This window comes from Mus musculus, chromosome 3 (genome assembly GCF_000001635.26).
Source record: "Mus musculus strain C57BL/6J chromosome 3, GRCm38.p6 C57BL/6J".
NCBI lineage: Eukaryota > Metazoa > Chordata > Mammalia > Rodentia > Muridae > Mus > Mus musculus.
The window spans coordinates 51,276,738-51,302,662 of NC_000069.6; the positions used below are offsets into that span (position 1 = coordinate 51,276,738).

The 25,925-nt window shown below is 43.2% G+C and overlaps 1 protein-coding gene and 1 long non-coding RNA gene across 13 annotated transcripts in view; one reads left to right on the top strand and one right to left on the bottom strand.

Annotated features, from left to right (window-relative positions):
* Window positions 1-25,925, bottom strand: part of Elf2 (E74-like factor 2) — an 87,964-nt gene that overhangs the window by 24,018 nt on the left and 38,021 nt on the right. For 3 of the 12 annotated variants that reach the window (XM_017319714.2, XM_030252804.1, XM_030252805.1), the window contains exon 5: window positions 23,046-23,148. The exons of 3 other annotated variants lie outside the window; for them this stretch is intronic. Coding sequence is in view for 4 of the 9 variants with exons in the window: in NM_001291062.1 (NP_001277991.1) it covers window positions 468-525 (58 nt within the window). In the remaining 5 variants the exon portion in view is untranslated. Of the gene's footprint in view, window positions 1-467; window positions 915-17,355; window positions 17,452-23,045; window positions 23,149-25,925 lie in introns of those variants that run through there. 6 more of the 12 variants (NM_001356358.1, XM_006502031.4, NM_001291062.1 and 3 more) reach the window with 4 other exon arrangements.
* On the top strand, window positions 24-1,670 carry 4930577N17Rik (RIKEN cDNA 4930577N17 gene). Its single transcript, NR_073429.1, has one exon. It is a non-coding gene; the product is annotated as an RIKEN cDNA 4930577N17 gene (long non-coding RNA).

Below are 25,925 nucleotides of genomic sequence, written 5' to 3' on the forward strand. Positions count from 1 at the left end.
GGCGGCTATAGGAAGTGAGAGGCGAGGGCGGCGGGCGGCCAGCGCCCCCGGCCGCGGGCAGGGGCGGCCCTCTCGGCCGGACAGCGTGGCAGGCGGCGGGGACAACAGCTCCGCTCACTTCCTGGTTCCCCGGCAACTGGGGCGAAGCGCGCAACTCGCCCGCGCCGACTCCCCAACTTAGCCGCGGCTCCGCGCCCGGCCCCTGCCGCTGCCGCTGCTGCGCCGCCGCCGCCGCCGCTCTCCCCGGAGCGACAGCCCGGATCCGAGGCAGGTTACTCTCCAAGGTGATCACTTCCTGATTTGTCGCCTCCATTACTTCATTCACTCCCCCCTCTCCGCGGCCGCCCGGCTGCCGGAGACGGACACCGGACCCGGGGCGCTGACCGCCCCGGGGGACGCTCCCCGCCCGCCGGGCGCCCCCTCGCCCGCTGCACCGATGCACGGGAGAAAAGTTCCCCTGTGCTTACCGGCCCGGATGAGCAGATCCAGCTGGTTCGTGGGTCCCTCATGCAGAGACGTCGCCATGTTTATCCCGGGGCTGGAACTGCTGCTTCACATTGACTTACACCCTGAGCGGCGGCGACAGGGGAGAAGGCGGAACCCGCGGCCGGAGACACACGCCGTGCGGGCGGCACACACTCACGCACTCGCACACACTCCGACGCCCGGATCCTTGCGCGTCCTCCGACAGGAAGCGGCGGCCGGCCCGCCTCCCGCCGCCGGGCTCAGCAGCCCCACCACCTAACGGCAGGGGCGGCGGCGGCCCCGGCTGGCAACGCGATCCTTCCGCCCCGCGCCCAGACAGGAAGTCAGTCCCGGGCGCCGGCAGCCGGCGGCCGCACGGACACCTGAGGCTGGGGAGCCGCAGGCCGCCCTCGGGGACGCGGGCCTCGCCTCGGCAGGAAGAGGCGCGCTTCACGTTCTGCGGAAGCGAAGTCTGCAAATGTCCCCTCTGGAAAAGAGCCATGAATCAAATTTTTCTTCCTAGAAAAGACCTCATACCTAGTCCCGCAGCTGTACACGGAGGTGGCTTTTTAACTTGGGTTGGCCTTCCCGGCGCTTATGCAACATACAATCAGTTCAGTCGAAAGAACTGCACTTTAAAAAACTTGTACCTAGAAAATATTCTAGAAGCATCACTAAGGAAGTCAGGAGTCTCCAACTACTTCAAAAACTGACTTGGTCCTGTCTTCTCGACAGAAGTCAGAGTACACTAGACAGGTAATTAGTAAACAGAAAAGAGCCGCCCGGCAGCCTCGGGGAGACTGGAGTCGCTGGGTTTGCTGGTCATGAAATTCGTGTGCCCTCTCTTGTATTTGCTTGACTTGGACAAATGAACGTATTCGTTCATAGCTTAAAGATATCTTCAGACAGCTTTTAAAAAACTCGTTTACCTTGAAACTGGCCTTACAAATACACACTGTAACAGGAAAGGAAAATAATGGCCAATTAGTGGCTATAAATTAGTGGAAATACAGGGAATAAGACCTAATTAAATGCCTTGCCTGTTTCAGAATTTCTTAACATAAAAACTGAAATAAAATGTCATTCCGAAGTTATTTGACACACGTTTTATGTAAAATGCACCTCCAATACATTTTATTCTTCGTTCAATAAAAGTTGCTGAATAAAAAGTAATCATCTGTAATGGTAGGGTTACAGATTTTATCTCAATTAACTGCATATAAATAAAGTTTGACAGTAATATAACGCGATATGGTTTTATAAGTTTACCCAGCACCATTAGATGGGTTTACCTAAGACTGCCAAGCATAGGTCAAAAGGAGTCAGCTAACTGATAGCTTTTATTTTTTTCTACTATCATTTTGAAATAAGAATCTCCCATTGACAGGCAGCATCTTTTAACAGTTTCTGTATCAAGAAAGATAAGGAATGCCAAAGGGTAATTGGATGGCTGTAGGCAGATCAATGAAACCGATAACAAATCAGAATTTCTGCTCCAGTAGCACATTTTCCATGTATTCTATTTAGTAAGGAAATGGAAACCGAAGGGGTGTGTGTGGTGTGTAGGTGGTGTGTAGGTGACAAGTCAATGGCTTAAGGACAATAAAACAGATTTCTCAATATAGGACCAGCTTGAAGTCTGACAACTTAGCTGACTGCATTTTAGGTATCTCGGAGGCAACGTGTATGTGTATAAGCTTGCGTGTGTGTGTGTGTGTGTGTGTGTGTGCTTTGCTGAATGTACACCCTGATTATCTGCATCATTGTCTGACTTACATTTAAGCACCTAGAGAATAGAAGCTACATATATCCTTGCATAATAATTTATATACATAACATATGTACAGAGAAAATAATGCAAAAACACTGGAAAACACAATATCTCTGTACATTTAGAACATATGAAAGCACAATGCCTCTAATCTTAAGGCAAGTCTACCCTGCCTTAAAAACAGGCTTTCGAAAGCCAACACTTTACTGCGAATAATAAGTAGAATGGCCTGCTACTAGAATGTATACAGGTACAAACTGGCAATATGGCATTTATCAAGAATCTAATATATATCCTTATGAATACACAAGCACATTTGCATTTTTTCAAGTCTCCATAATCAAACAGTTATAAGCAGAATTTAACTAAGTATAAATACACAGCTTTTATAATATATACCTTAAAATAAACTCATTCTGCTAATAAAACTATAGAAAGACAATACTGTATAAAAATTACTTATAAGTCCTGGCAGAGCAGAGAAACCAAGTAATCCTAACCTTACCTCTCACCAAATAAAAGCCTGTGTGCTAAGTACTTTCTTTACTTTCTTATATTCTGCCTACATCCCCACACAGCAGACATTACTGTTCCATTCACTGAGTGCTGCAGGAGCTCAGGCTCCTCGCTTAAATAACTACAAAAGGGTCAGAATTTGAACCCAGATACCAAATATTCTTAACCTCACGCCAGGAACAAGAGTAACATCCTACTTCTGTCATAAAATTTTCTCATTACAGTTTCTTTTTTATAGCTCCTCCTCAAGGATATGTAGCTTAATCCTGCTCTCCCTGGACAAACAGAATAAAGCTGAAGTGGCTGGGACAGGACCCTAGAAGGAGGACACTGTCAGCTCCAAGTCTGCAAAGCCAGACAGTGGGCAGGAATAAAGGGACTCAGGACCCTGCCAGCGCTGTGTGCAGCACCATGAGCTGTCTGGGAGACAGCTCTAAGCAAGTCTTGAAATGAAAACCCAACTGATAAGACTGCAGCCTCGTGGAAGAACCCACGGACCACACATCAGAGCCACACACCTCAAAATCTGTGTGGGGTAGTAAATAGTTGGCTTTGGTTTTTTGGGGTTTTTTTGTTTTCTTTTTTGAGACAGATTTCTCTTTGCAGCCCTGGCGATCCTGGATTCGTTTTGTAGGCCAGGCTAGACTTGAACTCACAGAGACGCACACGCCTCTTCCTCCTGAGGACTGGGATTAAACACGCATCACCACACCAGGCAACAGTTGGCATTGTAAATGCAAAACTGGGGCGGGGTAGTTTGTTAAAAGTAATAATAGAAGGGCTGGGTTAAAATTATATTCTCCAAACCAATTCTTTGAATCAAGCCTTTTTGCTGTTGCATGACTACATTCACTTATTTGTGTGACCATACTTGATGTTGTTTCATTCACATTCTTTCATTAGATAAATGAATGGCATTACACTACATAACGTTTTTCATTAAGGAGCTACACTCAATCCTTGTTAATGTAATTAAATACATGCTTTGTTAAAAATAAAAAAATTAAGACAGGGTTTCTTTTTGTAGCCTTGGCTGTCCTAGAACTAGCTCTGTAGACAAGACAGCCAATGCCTCCTGAATGCTGGTATTAAAGGTATGAGCCACCACCCGGGTGCTTTGTAAATTGTACAAAGCATTTCAGTGCATATATTTACCCAATTGTATTTACCAAATTTCTCTATTAGACAAGTTGTTCCTGCTTTAAAATTTTAATGATCTTTTTGCTGCTTTAAATTATGACTGTGTATATGTAGCATGTGCACATGAGTGCAGGTGCTCAAAGAGTTGGGAGTTACAGGTGGGTGTGAAGGGCCTGCCGTGGTTGCTGGGAATTGAACCTGGGTTCTGCCAAAGAGCAGCATGCTCTTAACTGCTGAGCCACCTCTCCAGCCCAGTTCCCTTTCTCTAAGAGGTTTGTCATTTGTTTTCCAGCAGTGGTGATTGAACCTAGAGCCTCGCACATGCTAAGAGAACTCTCTGCCATGAGCGAATACTGTGCTAAGTAAGACTTTTGGGGGCTACGGGGAGACACAAACTTCCTTTGTAGTTTAGGATGACCTTGAACTCTAACACTCCTGCCTCCACTGGAATTACAGGCATAAAGGGGGCAGGGGTGTCAAACTTGGGGGCTTTTTCCTCAAGAGTCTTTGACTTTTTTTCTATTGAGACCAGGTCCTGTCAGTGGTCTGGAGCTGGCTGGGTACACGAGATTGTCTTTTCTGGTCTGTAGAAGGGTAACATAGTCAGACTACAGCACATATGTTTCAGGTATCTTTTGCCAAGCTGTTACTTAATATATAACTCAAATTGGTCATCCTATAAAATTTCAAATTTTGATGTCTAATTATACTTATTTTCCCACACAAGACATTAAATAATATTTCAGATAAGTAAATTACAGAAGAACTAAGAAACAAATATTTAGGAGCTAGCAAAGATGGCTCAGTTGATAAAGATAAGAACTGGGTCTATACACTTGCCTGTGTTCTGCACACACACACACATAAATTTTAAATTTAAAGAAATATTCAGAAGTTAATTATAAAATACAAAACATCCAACTATTTATATGTAACACATCTAAAACAAAACTGAGCAGTCAGGAACAGTCTTTAAAAACAATTAATCAATAAGCTGAAGTGTGTCACGGTGTGCACAGTTAGTCCCAGTACTGAAGGACTGACACAGGCAGATCTCTGTGAGTTCAAGGCCAACCTGGTCTACACAGTGAGCTCCAGGACAGCCGGGGCTACATATAGAGATGCTATCTCAAAAGCAAAAACAAAACAAAAAAGAACAAAAACAAAAACAAACTAAGCATTCAAGTCAAAAAGATGGAAAAACTGAGTTTAAAAAAAAAGAAAGAGGAAAAAAAGAGAAAAAAAGAGGAAGGAAGCAATAAGAGCAAGAAAAATTACATAATGCAGCTGCAAACAGGAAGTTCATAAAGCCAAGAGGGATTCTGGGCTCAGCAAGAATCATCGTAAGAGAAAATAAAATATAATATGTACTGATTATACATATGTATGTGTCATAATATATACATATCTGGATATTAAAGTCAGAATACTGAGTTGATACCCGCTATCCAATAAAATGCTTTAGGAAACTTTATGCTAATAAACATGGCCCGTGAATCACTAGAAATATCCACGTGCTTTAGCTGAAATGGTAAACTTCAAGAAAACTGTTAAAAAAAAAAAAAACTTAAAATATTGTCCAAAATCTTCTCTACTCAAAACCCTCCAGACTTGAATACCTTTTCAGATACTACACAATTCTCATCAATTTTAATTAACATTCAATTCTTCCTGAAAACAGGGCAAAGTAAGGGAGAGCCGCCTGTATTTTTTGAGGCCAGTGTAATCTTATTCTAAAACTACCTAAGGACAATGTAAAAAGATAAAGCATGCATGAATATGTGTACAAAACGGAAAAACCTTCCGAAGACAAACCAAAGAACATGGATGAGTTAGGTTCCCTCTAACTGCAGTGAGGTCTGCCGTGACCATGTCCATAGAGGGAAACATGCCTTAGCGCAAGGACCATGGGCCACAGCTCAAGTAACTGGTTAGATGTATGCTAAGCAACGTGCAAGCGTATTAACAATAGTGCTTACTAAAAACCATCTGCATCTAAGACATCTAATAACATTTAATCAGGGTATAAAGATATATAATTGGGTATAAACATAAAAAAGTTCCCTAATCAAATTAAATTGGATGTTTACATAGGAGCTAGACACAAAGTATATATACAAAAGATAAGGAATAAATCCCTTAAGCATAAAACAATTGCAATTGTACAATCTCTATTTATCCTTATGCATCTGTGTGTTTATATAACATACACATATGTAGAGCACATATATATATATATATATGTATATATATATATATATATATGCTTTAGTAAATAGTCCGTCTCTACTCCTTATTTTCCACATGGATGTCTATTATGACTAGATGTGGACATACATGTTCTGTTTCTAGACTCTCAGTGTATCTTGCGAAATTATTTCCCCGCAGTACACTTTAATTTTTTTTTCACATTTTCTCCTCCCTTTCTCTCACTTTAATATATGGATTGGTCTTGGCTTGGTTTTTGAAGACAGGGTTTCTCTGAGGAGCCCTGTCCACCTGCCTCTGCCTCCTGAATGCTGGGATTCAAGGTGTACACAAGCACCTCAGCCCCTCTTTCGTTTTAAACACTTGACTCTGTATGTATGGGGGCTGCTTCTAGGCTCTGCTCTGTTCTACAGGTCTTGTGATAACATTCCATCACTGTGGCCAAGAAGGAAATAATTTTGCAAGATATATGTTACCTGACTTACTTTTTTAAGAAAACAAGCTTTAATTATTTTGTTTTTAAATTTTAGGTGTCTGGATGGGTGTTTTGCTTGAATGTGAGTCTACATCACACGCATGCCTGATATCCACAGACCCCAGAAGAGGGTGCTGGATCCCCTGGAATTACAAGTGGTGGAGGACCACCATGTGGATGGGGCCCTGGTCCATAGAACGGGCAGCCAGTGCTCTCACCTGCTGAGCCATCTCTCCATCTCTCTTCTCTCTGACAGAGGAACTCTCTAGCTCTAGCTTTGAAAGTGCCGTGGCCGCCCAAGCACTGAGATTGTTGGCACACCCCACCCGCCGTCCATGCCTGTATTTTATATTTTCCCCAGCTCCGCAGTCTTCTCTCCTCCCTCTCCTTTCCTTCTGGAGTTTAAATGCAGAGCATTGTATACTAAGCCCACACCCTTCCTCCTGCCCAGAAATCATTCTCTGTGGACAGAAGACAAGGACACAAGCCCTTCTTCTTTGCAGAATTGTCTAGAGCAATGGTTCTTAACCTTTCTAACGCTGTGACACTTTAATACAGTTCCTCATGTTGTGGTGACCCTCAACCATAAAGTTATTTTTGTTGCTACTTCATAGCTGTAATTTTACTGTTATGAATCACACTGTAAATATTTATGGAGATAGAGGTTCACCAAAAGTGCCACTACCCACAGGTTGGGAACCACCGGCCTAGACCTGAAAGATCTCTCCTTGAAAAGGAGCTTGTCAAATTCTGCCAAAAGCAAATCCTCCTGGTTTTTGACAAGAAGGAAACTGGAAAAGTTCCATTATGCTGGAAAAGGAAGACTAGATTTATCATGCTTAGTTCTCTTATGTATCTTCAGATTAAAGATTAAAAGAACAAATAACTCTGATCTACTTAGATTTACAACGCGTGAGACATTACTGTAGTAAACAGGCCGCATGCTATGCTGTCAGATTTATTCCTAGGTACTTAATGGAGATTGTTCTATTTGGCTTGGATTTTACTGTGAGATTATATTTCATTTTCTTAATGATTACTGCTGCTATATACAGCAACCCTTATACTTTTTCTTTTCTGTGTGATGAACCTCCATAGCAACTTTAATGGTAGATATGAGGAACTCAGTTCCTAGCTCAACTGTCAGAAATGTCACCCAGCAACTGATGGACACAGATGCAGAGAGCCACAGCCAAACACTAGGCGAAGCCAAGAGGACCCTGCAGAAGAGGGAGGGGAAGGACTACAGGAGCCAGAGGCATTGATAACACAAGAACACAGCCAGCAGCAGAATCAACTATGCAGGGCTCACATGGGCTCACAGACTGAGGCAACAATCATGGACCCTGTACTGGTCTGAGACAGATCACAACCATGACTTACTCAGAGGACCTGAATATGTTGTGGTTGTGTAGCTTGGTGTTCTTATGGGAGTGGGGGGTGTGGCTCTAGCCTGCTCTTGGAATCCTTCTCCTCCTGCTGGGTTGCCTGGTCCAGCCGTGACAGGAGGGGTGCGTGCCTAGCCTTACTATAATGTGTTATGCCATGTTCAGTTGATATCCCTGGGAGGCCTGCTCTATCTGTTTTTAAGGAGGATGGCTGAGAAGCCTGCTCTTTTTTTGAAAATAGCAGGAGAAATAGAGAAGTGGATCTGGACGGGAGGGCGGTGGGACCAGGAGTTGTGGAGGGAGGTAAAACTGCAGTTGGGATTTAATGTATGAGAAAAAATTTTTTTAAAAAAGTATAAATGATAGTCTTTCAGATTTCAAATACTAACCCATTTTCAAAGAATGACATTTGTTTCATATAAAGATACATTTGTATCTACATGGTACTAGCAATTGAACTAGGAGCTTTGTGCATACAAGGGAAGTGGTTTACAGCTGAGACATACTCTCAACCCTGTCTATTCTCATCATTCAAGACTGTCCCTCCTGTGCTGGCTAGTTTTAACATCAAGTTAACATAGGTCAGGAAGAGAGACCAACTGAGAAAATGCCCCCACCAGACTGTCCTGTAAGACAGTTTCTTGTGGTGATTGGTGTGGGAGGGCCCAGATCGTTGCAGGCAGTGCCAGCGATGGGTGGGTGGTCCTGGGATTGTAAGGAAACAAGCTAAGCAATAGGAAGCAAGCAGCACTCGCTCTGCTTCAGTCCCTGCCCTGCCTGAGTCCTTGTCCTGCCTTCCCTCAGTGATGGACATTACCTGTACTGTAGAGGACATAAGCCCTTTCCTACACAAGTTGCTTTTGGTCCCGGTCAAGGTGTTGTATCACAGCAAAATAAACTCCCTTTGCATTATTGCATTAGCTAGGACCTCCAGTAACAATGGCATGTAAAGATATTGCCTGACAAATGATATTTACTTTAAGTAAATGGTATTTACTGTATTGAGTATGGGCCATCATACTCAATTTTCTCTACATTTTTAGTACTACCCCTTATGAGGTTTCAAGTCTGTATCATCAGTAGATGATACATTTTAACAAATGTGTGTTGGATCCATTGAAACTGTTGCGTGGTATTTGTCCTTCAGTCTAAGCACAGTGATTTCATCACTAACAATTCTTCTAACATCATAATGGCCCTGGAACGTTACTGTGAATTCACTGTATTTTTAGATGGACTTCACCTGCCAGTCTTTACTTGGAATAAATGAAGCTATGATCATGGAAGAGTGTCACTAAATTTTTATGTTTCTTTCGATTACACCTTGAATGTTTTATTGCGGGGAGAGACAGGCACATGCCACCACACATGTGTGGAGGTCAGAGAACAACTGAGGGGACTCAGCCCCCTCCTCGAGTCTGAGGGTTTCAGGGAATGAACACAGGATATCAGACTTGACAGCATGTGCTTTTACCCACTGACATCTCACAGCCCTGATTACACTTCCCAGCAGGTATTCTCTTATCTGTCAATACTTCATACATATATACACTGCATTCTAATTACACGTCCTTCCCACTCCTATTAAGCCGCCTCCTCCTTAGAAATGCCTTTCCCACATTAATGATGTTTTATTTTGTGAACCACTGAATTTATCCAGGGCCATCTGTGTGATCCTGGGGTTGGAACTTTCCATTGGAAGACGGTGGGCTCACCGATAGGGTCACAACTAAAAGCAAAGACTCGCCCCTCCTAGAACGTTTCAGCATCCAGCAGTGCAGCAGGGAAGGGTAGAGAGCCATCCCCCATCCACAGCTGCCTGGTGACAGGTCTAGTCCTGTAGAGTTCCTCGGGCAGGTAACTGATCTTCTTGAGTTCAAGACAGAGCCGCTGTGTCAGGCCCACGGTGGCAATTTGCACACAGCCCTTCTCCTTATTTTCCAGCTCTTGCGTTCTTCCCACTTCTCATTCCGAGGTGTTTTCTGAGCCTTGGAGGTGGTGATGGAAATGTCCTGTTTAGGGCTGAACACTCATCCATCCTTTATTCTCAGCACCTAGGGCAGCTGTGGGCTCTAAGTTCACAGCAGAGAGGAGCTTCTGTCATTAAGAGTAAGTGAGCGCCGGGCGTGGTGGTGCACATCTTTAATCCCAGCACTCGGGAGGCAGAGGCAGGCGGATTTCTGAGTTCGTGGCCAGCCTGGTCTACAAAGTGAGTTCCAGGACAGCCAGGGCTATACAGAGAAACCCTGTCTCAAAAAAACAAAAACAAAAACAAAAACCCAAAACAAAACAAAACAACAACAACAAAAGAGTAAGTGAGCATTTGTCCGTGGCCGTGAGCCTAGATGCTCATAAGGCACTTTGAGCCAATATCAGTTGAAACAGCAGTACTAAGTCTGCTACTAGGGCCTGTAACTCCCCAGCCATGTGTTTCTGATGAGGTTTAAAGTTCCATGCACGGGTTTCCTCCTGCATTACCAGCCTCAGATCCAAGCAGAGACGGTGAACACACTTTTCTAGCAGGTTGGTTTGGAAGTTCACAGTCCTGGACATTATCCAGGCTGCCAGGAGTGGTGCGAGGGCTGTTACCTCCACAGTCTTTATTTTTTAAATATTTAAAGACTCTTTCTTTCCTTTCTTTCTTTCTTTCTTTCTTTCTTTCTTTCTTTCTTTCTTTCTTTCTTTCTTTCTTTTTCTTCCTCCCTCCCTCCCTCCCGCCCTCCCTCCCTTGCTCCCTTCCTCCCTTCCTCTCTTTTTCTCTTTCATTCTTGCATTGTTATTGTTTTGGTTTTTTGTTAGTTTGTCTGTTTGTTTTTCAAGAAAGGTTTCTCTGTGTAGCCATGGCTGTCCTGGAACTTGTTCTGTAGACCCGGCTGACCTTGAACTCAGAGATACATCTGCCTCTGCCTCTGCCTCGCCAAGTGCTGGGATAAAGGCATGTGCTGCCACCACAGGCCAGATTCTTTTTTTTTTAATTCACCTGTGTGTGTGAGTATACGCTGTATGCATGTAGATTTCTGTCAAGGGCGTCAGATCCCCTAGAGCAGGGGTTACAGGCAACCATGAGCCACCTGATATGGAACCATGCTGGCAACTGAGCTCAGGCCCTCTGGGAAAGTGCTGCTAACCATTCGACCATCTCTGTAGCCTCCCCAATACTATTATTTAACCATAGCAACTGTTTAACACCTTGGTTTTTCATTGCTGCCTCACAGCTATGTTGTTAAATACCCATAATTTAATTTCAGAACTCCTCACCCAGGTGTTAAGAGCCCCCTTGTCTCAATCCAAGATATTCACCCTAAACTCTTTTTATTACTGTCATTCCCCTCAGTTATTATTTTTTTGAAATATTTATCTGTTTTATAAATTTTATTTTTTTTAAATCTATTAGGTTTCTACCTGTTTCTATGTTTGACCTAATTTGCTGAGTCTATTATAAAGAACAGATGTGTTTAAGGTCACAGTTAATGACCGATATAATTTGACAGTTTTGGGACATCTATTATCCTTGCTTATAATTTTGACACCTATCATTTTCCACATTTGTTGGATAAAAATTAACTTATTCCCTAATCTCACCCCCAGTTTAGTATTTTGCAAGCCATTTTCTTGGGTTTGTTTGGTTTTGATTTGATCGTGTCCCATAGCCCACACTGGCCCAAACTCGTGAGCATCTCGCCTCAACCTCCGGATGGTAAGGACCACAGGCACATGCGACCTTGAAGCTACAACTTGTCTTACTCACACTGTTTGACACAATCCCTTCCAGCCTTCTAGCCCCACCTATTGCAGCGGCTAAAGAATGCAAACTTCAACTGCACAGCTTGTCAGTCTCTACATAAACCACAAAATTCTCAGTGCTCTCTCCTGGTTCTTGATGTCTTCTCAATAAGCAAACAAACAAACGAACAAAAAATAGCCTACTGTAACTTTATGGAGCAAATCATGAAAGTTCAATCAAATATATGCAAACATAATATAGCTGGGTAAAAGTTCTCTGAGTCAGCTGTTCCCTATGAATCCAGTGACTTCCAGTCCTTGAGTTCACCACCTATAAACTGAAACTTGTTGAGGGGATAGCATTGGTACTGACCATGACAGCCCTCTTCCTTAGAACAACTGTTTACTAGCTGTTAGAATGACATGATGCAGGTACTCAGAGTGGAGAAAGCTACTCAGAACACTGCTGTTTCATAAGGAACTAGAGCGGCAGTGAGGTTTATTTGTTAAAACAAGATCTCACTCTGTAACCTGGGCTGGTCTTGAACTCACAATCCTTCTGCCTCAGCCTCCCAAGTACTGGGATTACAGGTTCCCCCATGGATGTCATTACTGACGGAGAGGGAGTCTTAGAGCCAATGCTCTTAAATTAAGAGCTGAGCAGAGTGGCTCGTGCCTGTAATCCACACTTGAGAACTGAAGGGGAGGCAGGGTGAGAAGTTTAAATAATCCTCTACTACATTGAGAGTCTGAGGCTAGCCTGAGCTACCTGAGGCCCTAGCTCAGAAAGAACAAAAAGAAAAACAAAAAGCTGTAATTGTTTCCCATCTGCTACTCCAGACAACAAAGGCCTATAAAAGCACAAACGCACCACCAGATGGCACCAAACCACAGCCAGACTGAATCAATTTGGCTAACTTACAGCCAGCGACTTGTAGAGCCAATGCACGCAACCTTTCTCACTCCCAAAATCTCACTCACAGTCTCCACATTTTTCTTTCTCCTCTGCACAAAACCATCCAATTTACACTATCTTCACATTCCCAAAAAGTCCAAACCATTTCTCGTGGTTTGAATTTTGGGGAAGTATTTACTACCTAGTTTATCTCAAAGCTGTCGATGCTAACCGGTAAGGAAAAATGTCAAAGGAGGAAATGAAAGATGGAAGGCAGTCTGTTCTAGGAGCAGATTATGTTGGGGCTAAGAAATGGCTCAGCCATTAAGGGCAATCCCTGCTCCTCCGAAGGTCCCCACTTTGGTTCCCAGCACACACATCAGGTGGCTCACAGCCATCTGTGTGCACCTCCAGCTCCCAGAGAGCCAATGCCAATGCCCTCTTCTGACGTCCAAAGTAACCTTCAGCATGTGACTTACACTCATACACATAAAATCAATACTTAAAAAACTAGAGTATATCATGACCTAGTAGAACCTTTTAAAGACTTGCTTTTTTGATTTGTGTGTGTGTGTGTGTGTGTGTGTATACATAAATTATTTCTTGTGTGTGAGATGTGTTTAGCCTGCTTGTTTCTGTGCACCACCTTTCAAGTAGTGGGTGTGGAGGTCAAAGGCGGCAGTGGATGCCTTGGAACTGGAGTTAAGATGTTTGAGCCACTATCCAAGGGCTGACTCAAACCTGGGTCTGCTGGAGGAACCGTCAAGGATCTTAATCACTGGGCAATCTCTGCAGCCCAACACCCAACAGAACTTAATAGAAGCAGTTAAAAGTCAGTATGTGTGTTTGTGTGTCGAGAGGGAGTGTGATACTACAACTCTTCACAGATGCTTGAAGGTGGGCTCTGGAGCCTGCTAACTCTGAGTTGAAATACCTGCTTCTACACTCAGACGTTATTCAGCATGGTGTTGTTGAGAGTAAATTATGCTAGTATATAAAATCCTCAGAACTATTCCTAGCAATATAATAATGAAACTTTGTATATATTTTGTTGGGGTTTTTGTTATTATTTTTGTTGTTGCTTTTCAGTTTTGTTTGCCCTTATTACTTTTAAATATATGAAAGGAGGCAAATTTCAGTGTCTTCAGTTCCTAAAGTAATTCCAGGCAATAGTGACACATTATCCCACACTTGGAAGTCAGAAGCCAAGGCAAGAAGGAACCTGACAAAAAGCAACATCAACAACAACAAAAACCCCAGGTCGGCTTAGCTGTAGAATGCTTGAACTGCATTGATGGGGCCTGAGTTTAACTCCCAGCCAGCACTGCACAGAACGGTAATAATCGTCAACTGAACTTCATCCTATGTGCAATTAAAACTCCCTTTAATGATCTAAAGGGAGAAAGGGGAAAGAGAGAAAGGATGGAGAAAGGTAAGAGAAAGGTAGGAACACCTTTACAGTCACACACACGCGCACGCACGCGCACACACACACACACTCACACACAGACACACACAGATGGCATTTAGGACGTTAGCTTATCCGACGTTGACTTACTAGCTTCTCTGCCCCTAAAGAAATTACCTGTCATCCATGTCCTCAACAGTAAAATGTATTCATTTTTCTCTTTCTTTTTTTTAAACCTTTGTTCTCCTGTCTCTTTATGTAGCCCTGGCTGTCCTGGAACTCAATCTGTAGACCAGGCTAGCCTCAGTCTCATGGAGATTTACCTGTCTCCCAAATGCTCCCATTAAAGGCCTGCGCACCATGCCTGGCTTTAATGACAAAGTTTAATGTGGCCTACACTAAGATTAAGCATCTCAACTGTAAGGGGACAGGACAAGGCATTTGGTCTCCACTGCTTGAGAACAACGACCCACCAGCCTACTTCAGTCTGTTTCTAAATATTATGTAAGGAAGACTGTCCGTTGTTACATAATCTGATTTGTGACAAAAAGCTTCGAAGTATGATGAGCTTACACGTTCTCTACATCAAGTCCCCAAAGGCAGAAACTGCTCATCCTGTCTGTCACTGCAGCCCACGCGTTAAGTAGTACCTGGCTTTATCACTTCCTTTCCATGTATTTATTGCATATTGGAAAGGCGCCCATGCCACAGTCCAAGTGTGGGGGTAAAAAGACAACGTTCAGGGACAGTTCTTTCCTTCTGTCATGTGAGCTCTAAGGATCAAACTCACATCTGCAAGTGCGGGGTCAAGCACCTTTAGTCCCCAAGCTATCACAACAGCTCTTATTCAAGAATTAAGGTTAGTAATGCATTGTATTCTTTCCAGGACACAAAAGAATTGTAATATCTTTTACACATACCCCATTACTATAGTAGTTGTATCAGAATAAGGAACTACAATGATTACTGCGTTCCCGCAGTCAAAGGAGATTATGAAAACATCTCCTGTGACCAACAACATTGGTATCACTTAGACTTATTAGACTGAAAATGTCAAGCCAAGCCACAGACCCATTAAACCAGAAACGTGCGCACCAGGTATGATGGTGACCAGCTGTGGCCCAATGTACCAGGAAGGCTGAGGCAGGAGGACCATTTGACCTCACAAATGTAGCCAGCCTAAGTAACAAATATAACAAGACCTCATCTTGAAAAACAAAAAATTCTATCCTAGCAGTCTGTATTTTTACAAGCCCTTCAAATAATTCTAATATGTGCTCAGATTTGAAAAGCAATGGTTTTCAAAAAAGATGTTTTGTCATACAGATGGGGGAAAAAAACAATATAAGATTCAATGAAACTAAATGACATGAAAAAATAGCACAATACATGAGAGGTTGTTTTGGGTTTTGTTTTTTTTTCCCACCACTTAAAGCAGAGCTGGGGGCTTTAGTGTTGTAGCTGTAGTGTAGAACACTTGCTTAGATGTGTGAGACCCTCAGTGCAATGCCAAGGTAGGGGGGGACTGGAAAGACGGTTGAAGGGTTACAACCACTTGCCATACAAGTGTGGCTCTCTGAGTCTGACTCCCAGAACCCGCAGCAGGAGAGAACTGACTCCTGAAAGTTGTCCTCTGACCTCTACACTTGCTTCATGGCACACGCGTGCTCACATACAGAAACACAACAGTAATGAAGGGCTTTTAAAGGAAAGAAGAGGGCAGAAGGATGGCTTAGGCAGGGCTAAAGGTGCGGACCACCAAGACCTGGAACCCACATGGTGAATGGAAGAACTGACACCTACAGGTTGTCCTCTTTGACAAACCGCATGGAGTGTGTGTGAGTGTGTGTGTGTGTGTGTGTGTGTGTGTGTGTGTATGAGAGAGAGAGAGAGAGAGAGAGAGAGAGAGAGAGAGAGAGAGAGAGAGAGAGAGAACACACCTGGATCAGGCATCATAAGGTTGCATTTAATGTGTAATTAATATATGGCACAGTTGAACTTAGTACATACCACATTTTAATGTTTTTTATGCCTATGACATATTTTAATGGTTATCTTGTATGTATAAGTATTCTGCCTGCATGTTTGGGGGTCAGAAGACCACATTGGATCTCCTGACACTGAAGTTACAGATGGCTGTGAGCCACCATGTGGGTGCTGGGAATCCAACACTGATCCTTTGGAAGGGTATAGCCAATCAATATTGCTGAGCCACCTCTTTAGCACCTACCGGACATATTAGTTATTAGTGAGAAAAAAGAATAGATCCACAGTAGAATGCAGAGCACCTTCCTAATGCTTCAACCTTTACTACAGTCCTCGTGTTGTGGTGACCCCGACCATAAAGTTGTATTTGTTGCAACTTCATAACTGTAAGTGCGCTGCTGCTATGAATCATAATATAAATACCTGTTTTACTCTGCTCTCAGTGAAAGGGTTAAACCCCACAGGTTGAGAACTTCTGATGTAGAGGAAGAGAGCCTGATGAAATGTTTAGGGGCAGTTAAAATAACAAAGCCAGCCTGTGGCTGAGTAGATAGAGGCACTTAAGACAAAGCCTGACAACTGGAGTTTGATCTCCCGGATTTCCAGATGGAAAGAGAGCCCTCTAACCTCTACACATGCACCAAGGTGGGGGCATTAGCACACCCACAAGTAAATATAAAAAAGTAAACAAATACATGGATGAGAATTAAGAACAACACTTCACTGGCTTTTAAATGAAGTTCAACATGTCTTTTATTGTTATAGTTTTTGTTTTTTTGAAACAGGGTTTCTCTGTAGCTCTGGCTATCCCGGAACTCGCTCTGTAGACCAGGCTGACCTCGAACCCTCTGCCTCCTGAGTGCTGGGGCTAACGGTGTGTCCCACCACATCCAGCTCACCTGTGACTTTCTGAGCAATATTACATGCGTATTTTTACTCTATGCTGCATTTGTTATAGCTATCCCAAAGTAGAAGTTAGAGTGAGCGCTACTTTGTAATGACCGCAGTAAAACAGAACGTATGCAGGAGTTAGAGGCCCATGAACTACACAGTGAGTGCCAGGCTAGACTGAGACAGGTAGCCAAGGTCCTGACTCAAAATTACATACATCCATGCATACATGCATGCATACACACACACACACGCACACACAAACACAGACTAACTAATAAGCATGCCCCCAACTCCAGGACAGGGTGAGAGAGAGGAGGTGCAGCAAACTCAGAGAGGATGGCATGGACGCTGCCCTGAAAACAAGCTTGGCTTTCTTAAAGAGCAGACTGTCACGCACAGACAGTGAGAGCCCATGGCACGGACAACTGCTTGCTAAGGAAGGTCCCAGAAGACTCAGAGTGAGTTCGATGGAATATTCATACTCACTCTTCTGAACATTTCAGCAGACACAGAGGGCCACGCAGGCAGGCGTGCTTCATGCCAGTATTCACAGTATTCACAGCTGCTTCAATAAATGAGACGCTGCGACCAAGACAAGATTGCATAGTTTCAGAGGGTAAGAAAGAGTCCATGACCATCACTGTGGGAAGCATGGTGGCAGACATGGCCCTAGGACAGCTGATTCTGTCTCACATCTTGAGACAGAATCATGTGGCAGAGAGACTCAGAATGACATGAGTCATTTGAAACCTCAAAGCACCCCTAGTGACGAACCTTCTCCAACAAAGCCACACCTTCTAATCCTCCCAGAGAAGTTCCACCACCTGGGTACCAAGTATTAGAATATCTGAGCCTCCTGGGGCCATTCTCATTCACAGCAGGGAGCATCCCAAACAAGCCTTTCATGTGCAGGCAAACACACAACCGCTGAGCTACCTCTGCTGCCAGTGCTGTTATCCTTTCTAGTGAGCACTGTACACACCCACCACTTCAAAAGTTAGAAAAACTTACAGTCAGAGAAATGCCACTTTAATAATGGAAGGAAAAGCTACCCCAAGCCAGTAATAAAACTAATTCTGCAGGTGTCAAAATAAAATGAAGCTTTAAACCATCAACTTAGAATATACTTAAGTCCTAATCTTAACCCCAAAGGGGGCCTCACACAGCAAGTGTGGTCCAGCATCTGTTATGAGCAAAGACAGACATATGTAAGGCAGATGCCAGGAACATCTGCATACGCCAGCAAAGAAAGCTAACATGCAGTTAAGTGTGAATACTGGGATAAATGGCCCTTCATTTTCACAGAAGAGCATCCTAGTTGGGAGAAAGAATACACATGCAGGCATGCTAGTTCACAACACTATTGTATGAAGTTATCATTTTAAATAGGATGTCACAAGTCCCTGTTCATTTCGGTACTCCCCTGCTTCAAGTGATTATTTTATCATATATATGATAGATAGATAGATAGATAGATAGATAGATAGATAGATAGATAGATAGATATCCCTATTAAAAAATGACCTGAGTGAACAATGGTAGGTGTCTCATCCAGTTTCCTGTATTTTTTAGCAAGCACTCTTCTTAATATGCATGCACATTGCTTAGCATACATCTTATCAGTTACTTCAGGCTGATGAGTGTATGGTTATTGTACTAAATCACGTTTTTTATTCCCCATCCTTGTAAGAAACTACAAGTAATTTAGTAAGAACTAAAAGCTCACTTCTTTTTGGCAACTAAATGACCATGTAGGATTTCACACTAGAGCAGCAGTGACCCCACCCCCATGGTTACTATGGGAACCACGATGCAAGAGTAATCAGGAGAGTACAGGAGATGTACAATCCTGCCAAGGTTTACAACACCCATAATAACTCAGTGGGCATGTGTTGATATTTTTGTCTATGTTTTAAATTTTGTATGTTGCTTTTTTTTTTATTCCATCATATGCCAGGCAGTGGTGGCACACACCTTTAATCCCAGCACTCAGTATGACATGAGGCCCCAAACACTGTCTCTCCGTGCCAGTAACGCCTACGTGTATAGTATAAAGTGTTGAAAAGTAGGAAAAGTGTTTCAAGACAACTTTTATTTATAGATATCAAAACCAAAAGAAAAACATTAACTTGGGCTTCCTAGCCCAAAAGACTAAAATAATGTTCCTACATAACCCCTCCAATTCAGCAAAGAGAGTGGCGCTCCATCAGGCCAGATGCTGTGTCTCATACATACAGGTCACATACGCTGTGTCTCATACATACGTCACAGTAAGAACCACACTCAACCGTGCACGTGGAGGACAGCGAGAGCACTGACTCCTCCTCTTCTGCATGAGCACCACACTAGGTGCCCAGTTCCTTCCTCCGAAGGAAAGGACACCTATCCAACTATGCATCTTTTTTTTTTTTTTTTTTTTAAACAACATATTTCTTTTTTTTTTTTTTTAAAGATTTATTTATTTATATGTAAGTACACTGTAGCTGTCTTCAGACACTCCAGAAGAGGGAGTCAGATCTTGTTACAGATGGTTGTGAGCCACCATGTGGTTGCTGGGATTTGAACTCTGGACCTTCGGAAGAGCAGTCGGGTGCTCTTACCCACTGAGCCATCTCACCAGCCCCCCAACTATGCATCTTAATTGCTACAACTTTTACCTCAACTCAGAGTGGAAGGTGGAAGGTGTTTTGTTTATAGTACGCAACATTTTGGAAACAACTAAATCTGCATGTATTGTTTCAATTGGCTTAAAACTTACAGACACTTCATTACTTCCCTTTAATAAAGCTAAGGACCTGGACACACCGCTTCCAAAGCGTTCTCCTCCCCTCCCCTGCCTCCCCACACTGGACCTCCTCTGGCAACTCAGAGAAGCCTGTCCCTCCAGACCTTTCCATCTCTACCTGGCTGGTTACTCCAAACCCTTCACAAATAGCTTTCTCAGAGAGGCATTCTCTGTGGGAGTCCCATGTCCTCTATTACCATATACGGCATAAACTTGTTTAATCTTCTCTACAAAGCTGAAGGCCTACTGAGAGCAAAGGCTCTTGTTAGCCACATGAAAAGTCAGCTCTGACCTGGCACCCAGCAGGCCCTCAGTGAGTGCAGGCAGATCACTAAATGGATGCCTGGCCCTGCCTCCAAGTATGTTTGGTAAAACATTCTTAGCTATAACCCAGGACCCTGAAACCTTCCCTCCTCAGCCATGCCTGGAAAGCTCTGAGTTGGTCAGATAGAAGATGAAAGGGAAGAGGCAGGGCCAAAGCATTAACAACATTAGGGACTACAGTTAATAAAATTGGCTTGTATTAGGGATGGTCATGAAAAAGCAGATTTTATCTTCTCTTGTCACAGAGCCAGACATGTTTCATTATTATTCCTGCCCACAGTGCATTTGTCAATAGCATCGTGTTGCAAACTCCAAAAATTAGGCAATAGACTTTAGAGTATAGACCATTATATTAAGGACTCAGCCAAATTAGTAACATTTGTTATAGATATACTGTTATCTAGCAAAATTTTAAGTATTTTTAAGAGTTTTGTCTTCATGAACACTTCATTTTTATCTGTGTATGATGTATGTATGTATGTATGCATGCATGCATGTATGTATGTATGCATGCACATTCACTTGTGTGTATGTATACCACACAGTGTGTGTGGAGTCAGAAGACAACTTCGGATGTTGGTCCTCATCTCCCCTGTTGTTTTGGAGACAGATTCTCTACAAACTAGCCTGTCTCCTTCAACTGTCTGCCTTTTTTCTTTTTACTTTTTCTTTCTTTTTTTGGTTTCAAGACAAGGTTTCTCTATGTAGCCCTGGCTGTCCTAGAACTTGCTCTGTAGTCCAGGTTGGTCTCAAACTCACAGAGCTCTGCTTGCCTCTGCCTCCCGAGTGCTGGGATGAAAGGTGTGCCGCCACTGCCTGGCGCTAGTGTTTCTTTTTTTAAAAACTGAAGGGAAAAAAAAGGAAAGAAAAAATCTTAAGTACAAAAGAACTAATATTATAGTTTCTAAAACAAACAAAACTCCTTACCGCCGGGCGTGGTGGCGCACCCCTTTCATCCCAGCACTCGGAAGGCAGAGGCAGGAGGATTTCTGAGTTCGAGGCCAGCCTGGTCTACAAAGTGAGTTACAGGACAGTCAGGGATATACAGAAAAACCCTGTCTCGAAAAAAACAAAACAAAACAAAACAATCCTTCCTAGTGACCTTTTAATGTATTTTTCATCTTCTCTTATAAAACACATGTTTGAAAGGCAGTGATGGCGCACACCTTTGCTCCCAGCATACAGGAGGCAGAGATAGATGGATTTCTGAGTTTGAGGCCAACCTGCTTTGAGTTGCAGGACAGCCAAGGCTACACAGGGAAACCCTGACTCAAGAAACAAACAAACAACAACAACAAAACAAAAAGCAAAACATACAAACAAACCCCCAACGACTGAAACACTGATGTTTATATAAATAGTATCTTAAATGGTTCGTTTTTTATTTCTGCTTACCAATTGGCAGAACAACTACTTGCTTTAGGCCATTTTTTGCTTTGTGTGTGCCTATATGTGTACACACACTTGTACTTGGGTACTCAAAGTCTAGACAAAGGCTTTGGGTTATCTGGAGCTGGAGTTACAGGCAGTTGTAAGCATCTGGATGTGGGAGCTGGGTACCAAATTCAGGTCTTTGCAAGGTCAGCAGCCGTCCTAACCACAGAGCATCTCTAGCCCATCTGTCTTGTTTTTAAGGCAGACTCTAGCTACACAGTTTTTGGTAACCTTTAACTAAGGGTCCTCCTGCCTCAACCTCACAAATGCTGGGAGTGGAAGCATCACACTCAGCAAATGCTTGGAGTTTTAGAATCTTGTCTTGAGAGGCAGTGATGAAGTCTGAAAGCTAAGTGAGCTCACGTAAGGACACTCCACTGCAGCCCTCTCCTCTATAGCCCTCTACACTGCATCTCTCCACATCACTGCAGCCCTCTTCACTGCAGCCCTCCACACTGCAACCCTCCACACTGCAACCCTCCACACTGCAGCCCTCCACACTGCAACCCTCCACACTGCAGCCCTCCACACTGCAGCCCTCCACACTGCAACCCTCCACACTGCAGCCCTCCACACTGCAACCCTCCACACTGCAGCCCTCCACACTGCAACCTTCCACACTGCAGCCCTCCACACTGCAACCCTCCACACTGCAGCCCTCTTCACTGCAGCCCTCCACACTGCAACCCTCCACACTGCAACCCTCCACACTGCAGCCCTCCACACTGCAACCCTCCACACTGCAGCCCTCCACACTGCAACCCTCCACACTGCAGCCCTCCACACTGCAACCTTCCACACTGCAGCCCTCCACACTGCAGCCCTCCACACTGCAACCCTCCACACTGCAGCCCTCCACACTGCAACCCTCCACACTGCAGCCCTCCACACTGCAACCCTCCACACTGCAGCCCTCCACACTGCGGCCCATCCCCATTTATCACAGACTAGATATTTTAATGTCTAATTCCAAGTAAATGGAAATTGCATATTTGGAGAAGATTCAAAATTATAAAATATCACATTTCAATAATTCTATGATGCAGTTTTTCACACTTTGACATCTCTGAATTGGGATGTGCCTTATAAATAGTGGTTTCTCACTGTGTGTAAATTGGAAGCACCTTCTTCCTCTACTGGTAAAAAAGTAATGGTTTTTAACTCCTGACGGCCTCTCAGACTAAATGAAACATAGATATTAAAATACTAAAGCTCTTCTCCAATAATGCCTTCTAGACAACTTTAGTCACAGTAAAATTATAATTCAGTTAATTCCAGAAAGAAAACTCAATTAACTTTAAGATTTATGTTTTACCAACCCCAAGAAAACAGACAATTGAAAGAAAACATTTTAAAGGACTTGGAAAACATCTGTATTGGAAGAACATGGAAACAACAGAAGGGAGAGAAGAGGCCTTTCTCAGACCATGCTGGAACTTTCCCACAGCGGTAGTTACAAGGCAAGGTGAGGGGACAACATGGGAAGAAAACCGCTTAGGTGAAAAAACACTACTTTATCATTTCTTCTTAGGGAGAAATTTTTGTCATTCTTTAAACACAAATATGATAAAGTAGATGAAATAACTATAACAATAACACCGTAACATTCTTAATAAATTAAAAGCCGACCTACCAGCATTGTCTTCCTTCTGGCTCAATCTGTCTCACCTTCAGGGGATCCTAGGACTGGGGCTCCTTGCCAGGTCCCCAGTTTCTCAAGTCGATCTTCTACCTCCCTGTGGCAACAATATTTTCTAATTAAAAGAGTCCTTTTGTGCCACAGGGAGGATTTCTGATGGTATAACAAATATGGAAGTTATCACAGCTCATCATAAAGTCAGACTAGGCCTAAGTCTTCAAGACAGAAATCCGGCTTCTGATATTTCAGTAAAGAAATCTGACTTTATTTTTTCAAACTGTGCTTATAAACCTTTACTTTCATTTATTAAAAAGTAACCATTGTTTTCTTATTAAATTACACAAAAAATTTTATTCTTCTAAATTTCAGCTAATCTTTAAATACAAATTTTTGTTGCCCACTAAAACAGTATTTATATATTTGTTGTACATTCGTGAGTGTGTATGTAGGAATGTGTGTGTCAGGACAAGTTATGGAAGTCAGAGGTTGTTAATCTTCAAGGGTCTATTCTTTCACTACACCGTGTAGGGTCGTTAGGCTTGTGGTGGCAAGCACCTTTACCCACTGAGCCATCATGCCAGCCCATAAAAACAGATTTTTTTTTTTTAAAGCTTCTTGGTAACTAAGTACGACGATAATTTTTTTATGCCTTGGTGGCTGAATACAAAGCAAAGTGTCGCCACGGCTACTCAAAGGAGAGATGCAAGAGCCTTAAAAAGACCAGAAAGATCTACTAGTGATGCATTCCAAGAACAACTAGAAGAAGATAACACAACAACTTCACACAGCAGCGCTCCGCTGAGCATGGCAGCACAGGGAATTGCTCCAGCTACGTGGGAAGCTGAGGCAGAAGGACTGACTGCTGGAGCCCGTGGTTTGGAGCCAACCTGGGCAGCATAAGACATGTCAAATAATAATATAAATTTTAAAAGATTAATCTATGCCAATACTAAAATTATATTATTTAGATCTTTAAAAGTAGCAATCTGGCCGGGCGTGGTGGCGCACACCTTTAATCCCAGCACTTGGGAGGCAGAGGCAGGCGGATTTCTGAGTTCGAGGCCAGCCTGGTCTACAAAGTGAGTTCCAGGACAGCCAGAGCTACACAGAGAAACCCTGTCTCGAAAAACCAAAAAAAAAAAAAAAAAAAAAAAGTAGCAATCTTTCTCACTGATGGTGATGACTTTCAGTTTGTTTATTCTTTGTAAAGCTTCCTAATTTTTCCATTGCTCTTACTGTTTAAAAAAAAACTTAGATATAATCAATTATTAAAAATCAATGGTATATATATATGACCACATTCAGGTATTTTTGGATGACTTTCAAAATTCTGAGTAACATTAGGTCATTCAACAAAGAAATACTGAAGACTTTATATAAACTTTTATATATAAATATATATTATTCTCCCTTTTTCTTTCTTTACTTCATTTACTTGTCTGAAACTGGGTCTGGTTCCATGTAGTCCAGGCTGGACTCAGTCACCATCCTCTTGCCTCAGCTTCCCCAGTCTTGAGACTGCAGGTAACTTTCACCACACGTGGCCATAAAATGGTTCTTCACTAAGATAAAAAACTTAGTGCTTTGTATTTCCTGACTACCTTTCATATGTTCAAAACAACACACGCAAAATCCACCACACACACAGACACACACACACAAAATCCACCACACACACAGACACACAAACACACACAAAAATCCACCACACACAATTTCAAGGTTACTTTCATCCTTACTATGAAGGAAAAGGACATATGCAAGAACCACATAAGAAAGTAACTATCCAGATAGCATGATGGGCGGTCAGAAGAGTGATTAATGTTGACAATAACAACTGTACAAAGTCTCGGGTACACGGGGCTACAACAGAGAGTGCTAAGCAGACTACAGGTGATAAAATGGAAGAGGAAGCTCAGTGTGTTTGGAAAAGTCCTTGTGAAAGGCAGGAAGGAAGAGAGCCGGGAGTGTAGTTTCCACAAAGGATGCACTTCTGGATGACCCGAGGGCCACTGAGCTTGGCAGAAGACTGGCCTTTGAAATCTAGCAAACAAAGAGCAGTACAGTGGCTGACAAGCAAAGTGAGCTGTAGTCGGCTGGCTGTCCAGTACAGTGAGCTGTAGACTAACTGACAAGTGCAGTGAGTTGTAGGCTGACTGACAAGTGCAGTGAGTTGTAGGCTGAGTGACAAGTGCAGTGACCTGTAGGCTGACTGACAAGTGCAGTGAGCTGTATAGGCTGACTGACAAGTGCAGTGAGCTGTATAGGCTGACTGACAAGTGCAGTGAGCTGTAGGCTGACTGACAAGCGCAGTGAGCTGTAGACTAACTGACAAGTGCAGTGAATTGTAGGCTGACTGACAAGTGCAGTGAGCTGTATAGGCTGACTGACAAGTGCAGTGAGCTGTATAGGCTGACTGACAAGTGCAGTGAGCTGTATAGGCTGACTGACAAGTGCAGTGAGCTGTATAGGCTGACTGACAAGTGCAGTGAGCTGTAGGTTGACTGACAAGTGCAGTGAGCTCTAGGCTGGCTGACAAGTGCAGTGAGCTAGAGGCTGGCTGACAAGTGCAGTGAGCTGGAGGCTGGCTGAGAAATGCTATAGACTGACACATACAATGAGCCAAGGAAGAATGACAAGGAAAAATGCTTGCTCAAGTATGTGTTTCTTTGGTATTTATCTTTTTCTTTTCTTTTTTAATGTGGAAATGAAAGGAAATACAACAGATGTATGCGAAGTTAAGTGTTCTGGCTGAATACACTTGCAGACATATGAAAGCCTGCTAATGAAGCCAATGGAAGACTTGTTCAAGAACTGTCCTGTAACTACTTCCTTCGTCCTTACAGTCTTAAATTCCTATTTTATAACAGTGAA